Here is a 6,988-nt window from a genome sequence, read left to right on the forward strand (position 1 = left end):
AGACTGAGAACATGGAAAACCTTTAACCTGCTGCACAGTTTACCTATGGCCAACTCGGACTACCAGAAAGGTTTTTGGCTCTCTCTTCTCTCTACTAGTTTTTTACCATCTGGGGAGCTGGTCTGGGGAACTTGCTGGGTTTTTGTCTTTCTTACCTGTAAGATAGTGCTGTCCATGAACCCAAAGCCATCCTTTAATAAGGCTGTTATGTAACTGAGATCCATACACAGGAATGGGCTACCCGAGGTAAAATTTTCCAAGTTATCACACACTAGCAGGAAAAAGATGGCTATTAATATTACCTGACCAGTTAATAAAATAGGAAATTTAAGTTCTCTTCCAACACTGCAAGGTACATTTTTATTGCATTTAGTAAAGCACTCTTAATTAAATTTCTTTTTTAAGCAATTGGGGTTAAGTAACTTGCCCAAGGTTACACGGCCAGTTTTTTTGTGTGGGTGTTAAGTATCTGAGGCTGGAACTGATCCCAGGTCCTCCCGACTCCGGAGCTGGCCCTCTTACTAACTGTGCCACCTAGCTGCCCCCTTAATTAAACTTCTTAATGCTTAACTTGAAATGAAAAAAAAAAAGATGGAAGTTTTACATATTCCATAAAACCCGAATTCAAAGGGCTAACCCCCTTCTCTAGCCTTCCCCCTCCCCCCTCACATATAAAATCAAAATTCAATGAAGCTGGAGTTTCCTTCTGCTCAGCTAGAACTCTGTCTTGATTGATTGAGCAAACCTGTCAGCGAACCAGGACTATCTGCTGTTAATCACACTGCTACATCCTATCTACTATGGATCCTAGTCTGATTGCTAAATACTGCCCGAATGATGCATTCTGGAGACAGTTCTAAGTTACTCATCTGTTACTAATGCTGGCTGGCCTCTGAAGGAAATAACCAGGCAACTTAGTAAAGGTTCTATTTTGGAACCATTTGAAAAGAGCATGGATATTTTTAGTTGTTAAGAAGGACCCTGTGTGTGTGTGTGGGGGGGGGGCAGGTAATGTGGTTTCTCAGAGACTATCTGCTAAAGTATATGAAGCCTTAAGCCTCAGTTAGGTGACCTTGGGGGAAAAATGAAACTCTGGAAATCCCCTTGTCACCCCACTTGCCAAATAAGGGAATGTTAACAGAACAGCCAATCAATTTAAAAAATTACACAAGGAAGGGGAGGGTTGTGGTTTTCGCGTGGTTTACGACTATGTAACCCAGCTTTAGCTTCTGTATGGTGGCCTCCTCTCCATGGATTTATTTTCCAGTGACTGGACTGCCTGCTTCTTGCGAGATTCTAATAAAATTTTCTACCTTCACTTTGAGAGGTCTCTGAGTAGTCAATTTGGGTTAGGGTCTCTGTACCCCACACAACCCTGATGTGACAAGTTCTATGTTTAGAATATCAAGCATGGTGGTGCTTAATAACAACACTGACATTCCTCACAAGAAGTATTAAGTTTTTTTTAGTAGATTGTAGGCCCAACATTTTAGAGCTAGAAAGGACTCCATCAATCATCAAGCTTGGTCTCCTCCCTGCGACACATGAAGGAAAGAGGTTAAGTAATTTGCTCAAGGCAGCACAGATAACTAAAAATGTTTTTCTTCTTCACAATTATATGTTTCCCCAGATTTCCTTGCAGCTTATAAACATCTTATAAACCTTTGAAAAAACTCATATACAAAGAGGAAATCAGTCTTCTGGAGAAAAAAGAGCTGAAATGCTCTATAATATTTGGGAACTGGGTTTGTCTTTTCTCTAAGGTTTTTTTAAGGTGTCTTATGATGACACTTACCTTCCCTGGCTTTTTTTTCAAAGTCTTTCACTTTTAAAATGCCGCCCTTTTCATAATCTGAAATGGAAGAGAAACATAATTGAGAACAAAGAGACTTCATGTATCGACGCAGGCTCCTGTGAGGCACCCAAAGTTCTTCAGATCATGCTTCCATGTCAAGTTGAGTGATGAGCATGAGAAAAATGAAACATGTATACCCTGACCAAAAAAAAAAGCATTGGGAAGAATTTCTCTCTCTCCTTGCCTCCCCATAATCTCTCAGGACTGATATTTTGAGTGGACTTACCAATCATGTCTGTGTCAACAGCTCTATCATAATAATAAGAAAAGGCATAGAAGGTGCTTTTGCGAATCTCATCTGGCTGGTGAAGTTTTCCTTGAACCACCTGAAGCACTTCAGAATAGCAGGCCTCAAACCCTGTCTCCCCTGCCAGGATAAAGATACATAGGAGTGAGCTTAGAGAGATGATGGAGAAGGGACATTAGTGTAAAGAGATCTGCAGAAGCTTATGGGGAGGAAGCAGAAGGAAGGTGAAGGATGAAAGCCAAGAGGATAGCCAAAGCCCAATTCAATATCCACCTGTCTATTCAATGTCTGTGTACAAGGTGCTGTGCTTGGAGGTTCTGAGGATATCTTATGAGTAAGATAGTTCCTTCTCTCAAGAAGCTTATAATCCAATAAGGAGGAATAGACATATGTAAATAACCACAAGGCAAAATAGGAAAGTACTTTAAGACAGGTATGATGGAGGAACTGGGAAAGGCTTCGAGAAGGTGGCATGGTATTTGAACTTGGGCCAGCCTTCCAATTAGGTGGAAGAAATGCCAAGAGGAAAGGTAATAGCAAAAATGCAGAGGCAGCAGAGTGTGGGCTATGTTTGGGGAAACAGTAAATAGTCCCAATTTTTCACAGCAAAATGTAAGGTAAGAGAGTACAAGGGGATTTTGTAGCTTTCTTTTAAAGAAAGGTTCTTTATGGTACGTCCTTGTTCCATAATCCAGAATTGTGGACAAAATTCCAGCTGTTGTTTCCAGAACCATATTTCATAGTGTTTATGCATAAGTACTCAGAGTGCTTCCCCAGTGAATTGTGTCACTGTTAAAACTAGAAGATATGTAACTCCTCTTCGATAGGTCCAAGGACTTGACTGTTGCTCATTCCAGGTATTCAGTTAACTCTGAGCCACAGCTCTAAGAAAACCCTTAATGTGAATCATCCTTCCCACACTTTCAATTTGACATGTGACCACAATTTATGTAGTTCAGCACTGACAGTAAGGTTTCACTTTGCTGAGTGCAGAGATCTTGCACTGACACTATACTGGGGAGATATACAACACTTGGCCCTAGAAATAGAATGGGCTGTAGAATGGCAATTGCTTTATTCACTGGGCCACAGCTTAGGCACACCAAGAGACACCAAGATATGTCTAGAGTGAGGTCCTGCAGTTTAATACATCTCTCTATAGGACAGGAGATTGGTTCTTCTAGGAAAGACAAATGTCCAAAAGACTTATGTCCTGGAGGGCTTCTGGAATAAATGTCATTTCAGCCTAACACAAAAGCCATGCTTACCTTCCTGTCTGCCACCATATTGATATTTCACTCCCCCAAAATCCCATTCTGCCTCCAACCACCTGGGTAGACAGGAACTTCGGAATGTCTGTCCGTCAATGGCTAAAAGGAAATCAAAGGAGTTATGAGTGAGACAGTACAGGAAAAGGTGGAAGGGCGAATGGCCATTACATTTAACAAAAAGTGGTTGCAAGATAAGTCCTATTTCAAGAGAATTAGCTTTAGTATGGCTGAGTCCTTCAAGACTCTCTAAAGGAACTATGCATTTCTCAGTTAAATTAACGAAGGACTATGGCAGCTAGTGGTAAAGTAGGTAGAACATAGGGCCTGGAAGCAGGAAGATCCGAATTCAAATCTGGCCTCAGATACTTATTAACTATGTGGCTCTGGGGTTGATGATTTCATGCAACTCTGCCTCACTTAAATCCAATTTATTCCAGAGTCAAAAGGCATCACCCATAACATTTTATTATTTGGGTTCAACCTGCCATAGAGCATGATCATCCATAGTTGAACACACTGGACATTGACCTCAACATTGTGATGTCATTTTGGTTCACAACGACAAACAACGTGACCCTGAGTAAGTCATTTAACCTCTATCTGCCTCTGTTTCCTCAGCTGCAAAACGGGGATAATAACAGCACCTACCTCACACAGGGTTGTTGCAAGGATCAAATGAGATAATAAATGTAAAGCACTTAAGGTGTCTGGTACACAGTAGGTGCTATATAAATGCTTATTTTTTTCCCTTCTAAAAACCTTGTTGAATCCTGTATATAAAGCAACAATCATTTTCCAACTCTTTCTACCCATATTTATGATTATTTTCCATCACAAACCAAACCCTAGTTTTATTATGTACATGTAATAAAACCCCACCTATTTGTTGTTAATTATTTCCATCAAACCATGATATTAGGCAAAACCACACTGTACATTCACCACTCATCTGATTTTTATCTTGGGCAATAGTCAAATATATATAATATATTAATTATATTATTAATACATAATTAAATTTTATTAATTAATCAACATTAATACCTAATTAATTTTTTATCAATTAATACTAATACATAATTAATAACATATAAAATATATTATATCAAATATATTATATAATATATATTATAACTGGGTTTGATTATATTAATGACTATTGTGAAACAGCAGTAGCAAGGGCAATATTATACGGTATATTCTGCGTACACTTCCAAATGCCAACTCAACATTATCATTTGGGATGATGACTGCCAAGATGGGGGAGGGCCAATATCAAGTAAGTTAAATAGTGTATCATTCTAACCATCCCCAACATAGCAATCGGATCAAATCAGACCTTTCATGTCCAGGGCTCCCAGGGTTGCAAGTCTAGCAGCTTTTAGTCCAAATCCTAAGTAACTGCCAAAGAAATGGAAACAAAAATTGTCAGTTTCATCTCTGTATTGTCTTGTTTCTCTCTTTCTACAGAATTCGTTTGAATGATCTGTTTTCCCTCAAACTATACAACAAAGAGAAGGATGGTACTCTTCCCTGTCAACATGTTTTCTGGCTCTTTCCTTTTGGAAAAAGAGAGAAGTTCAGTTTCTGTGGCCAATTAATCACTTCTGGACAATCAGTCTTGGAGAGAGTTAGCCAGTGATGGTGACATAGGATAAGAGTTCCTGCATGATTTGTATTTAGGAATATGCAGCAAGAACTCTTCTTTCTTTTTCTTAAAAAATACCATTCATATGCCAATCAAAAGATGATAATGATTCTTCAAATCTTATTTATTACTTAGAAAATTTTTTTTTTTATCATTTTAGCTCTTACCTTAGCTATGTACTCTAATTCCAGTTTTAACAAGTTGAATGCTTGAATGGAAGGCCAGCTCATACTACAGGGCTGTAAATACTGGAAAGACCATTCTCTAAAAACTTTTATTTCTTTCCAGATAAACAAACTGTTATGCATTCGTGAGGACAAGAAACAATCATCCTCTTAGGACCCTCTCATTTTGCTAAGAAGCATCTTGAATTACAGCTCATAGGCTGTATAAAGTCTTCACAATATATTAAGCAAGGAGGGAATGAATAAAGAAAAAAACCCACCAACACATTTCTTGAAACTGATCAAATGAAATAACAGTTATGAAAGCATTTTGAAAATTTAAGGACATAACACAAATGTGAGATACATATAACTATTCTACCCTGTCACCTTCTTCACCTATGTGTGTAGAGCTCATACGTGCTGTTGAACATCTCAAAGGATGTGAGATAGTCACTGGGGGTTTGTTCCAGGGTTTTCTATAAATCAAAAAAGTGAAAAAAGAAATCATTGTTCAATATTGACTAAAGAGGGTCACTAACTCTCCCTCCAGTCAGATGGCAGCAACAGGCTAAACTATGTATTCTATGATGAAGGGACCAGAGCAGCTAAATGTCCTAAAAAGGGACTATGATTATGGCAAGCTCATCCAGTAGCTAGGTTTAACTCAATCAGTTCCTTTAGGGACTCCCATTCTGATTTAGGGATACCTGAAAGCTAACCTGCTAAGAATGGGCCTTTACTTACTTGGTCCCAAAGAAAATCAAGAAATGGTAATAAAAAAGAGTCATAGTAGAAAAAAAAAACCTACTCACCTTAAATTGGGGCAGGAATGTGATTTGGGTAGAAGCACCTCCCAAGTCCAGAGTCCCAGTAGTCTTTGGGTTTTGACCATGCAATTGACCTGCAGATGACAACTTATTCTAAACAACTAATCTCAGCTGGCCCCTAAAACTGCTTGTATTTCCATCCTGCTTTCTCTATCTGACAAATACTCATAGTTAATTAACTAATGAACTTTCTCTTCTTGGTACTAAAACATGCTCTCTTGATTTCAGAAGGAAGCATGGAACTTTGGAAGAAATGATGGAAAAATAATCTATATTTTAGTGAATGATGGAGACAGAAATTAAGCATAGGGAAAAAAGAGCTTTCTTGTCAAAACTATCAGTGATCCAAGGAATCTGTGAACTGTAAATCCAGATGAGACAAAGAAAATAGTTTTAACCAGGGAACTAAGGTGGGGAACCAATTGGAATCTTAAGGTGAATTGTGGAACTTATTACCTGTTAGAAAATTCACAGTAACCCAGGCTAATATTCCTAAAACAAAACAAAATGATTAGAATCTAGAGTATATTTTATTTTCTCCCTTTCCCTATCATTGCCCTTTCTGTGCCAATTCTACTTTCCTAACCATATACTTCACCTCCTACTCTACCCAATTACCCCTTATTATATTCCCCTTCCCCTTATGTTCCATTTTTTTCTTCAAGTTTTTACAATTAACTAATTCCCTCTTCTATTAAATCCCTATGATGCTTCTTTCCAATTGTATTCTTTTCTCTATCCCTGTCTCTCTTTTCCTAGAATATGCACCCACACTTTTCAGCACCTTCATAGGATCCATCCATGATGCTAACACTGTCTTCTGGGACCAGGAAAGGTGATTTTTTGAAGATTTCCTTTACCTAGGAGGACAGAAATTTGCATTTCTTGAACCAGTTAAACCGATCCCCTTATCATGTAGATAGATTGATAGATAGATAGATAGATAGATAGATAGATAGATAGATAGATAGAT

General features: G+C 38.3%; 2 protein-coding genes across 14 annotated transcripts in view; one reads left to right on the forward strand and one right to left on the reverse strand.

The window, feature by feature from the left end:
- The window catches only part of LIN52 (lin-52 DREAM MuvB core complex component), a 415,840-nt gene that overhangs the window by 46,155 nt on the left and 362,697 nt on the right, over positions 1 to 6,988 (forward strand). The window lies entirely within an intron of this gene.
- ENTPD5 (ectonucleoside triphosphate diphosphohydrolase 5 (inactive)) overlaps positions 1 to 6,988 on the reverse strand; it is a 38,433-nt gene that overhangs the window by 6,204 nt on the left and 25,241 nt on the right. For all 5 annotated transcript variants that reach the window (XM_069092181.1, XM_069092182.1, XM_069092180.1 and 2 more), the window contains 9 exons: positions 6,800 to 6,875; positions 6,472 to 6,507; positions 6,001 to 6,089; positions 5,585 to 5,664; positions 4,713 to 4,774; positions 3,371 to 3,472; positions 2,082 to 2,222; positions 1,796 to 1,852; positions 156 to 271 (listed from right to left, as the gene is read on the reverse strand). In XM_069092181.1, coding sequence (XP_068948282.1) covers positions 156 to 271; positions 1,796 to 1,852; positions 2,082 to 2,222; positions 3,371 to 3,472; positions 4,713 to 4,774; positions 5,585 to 5,664; positions 6,001 to 6,089; positions 6,472 to 6,507; positions 6,800 to 6,875 — 759 coding nt within the window. The remainder of the gene's footprint in view (positions 1 to 155; positions 272 to 1,795; positions 1,853 to 2,081; positions 2,223 to 3,370; positions 3,473 to 4,712; positions 4,775 to 5,584; positions 5,665 to 6,000; positions 6,090 to 6,471; positions 6,508 to 6,799; positions 6,876 to 6,988) is intronic.

The sequence above is a fragment of the Petaurus breviceps genome, unplaced genomic scaffold, assembly GCF_028583685.1.
Source record: "Petaurus breviceps papuanus isolate PSGF00001 unplaced genomic scaffold, PetGlider_PUasm1.0 189, whole genome shotgun sequence".
Taxonomy (NCBI): Eukaryota; Metazoa; Chordata; class Mammalia; order Diprotodontia; family Petauridae; genus Petaurus; species Petaurus breviceps.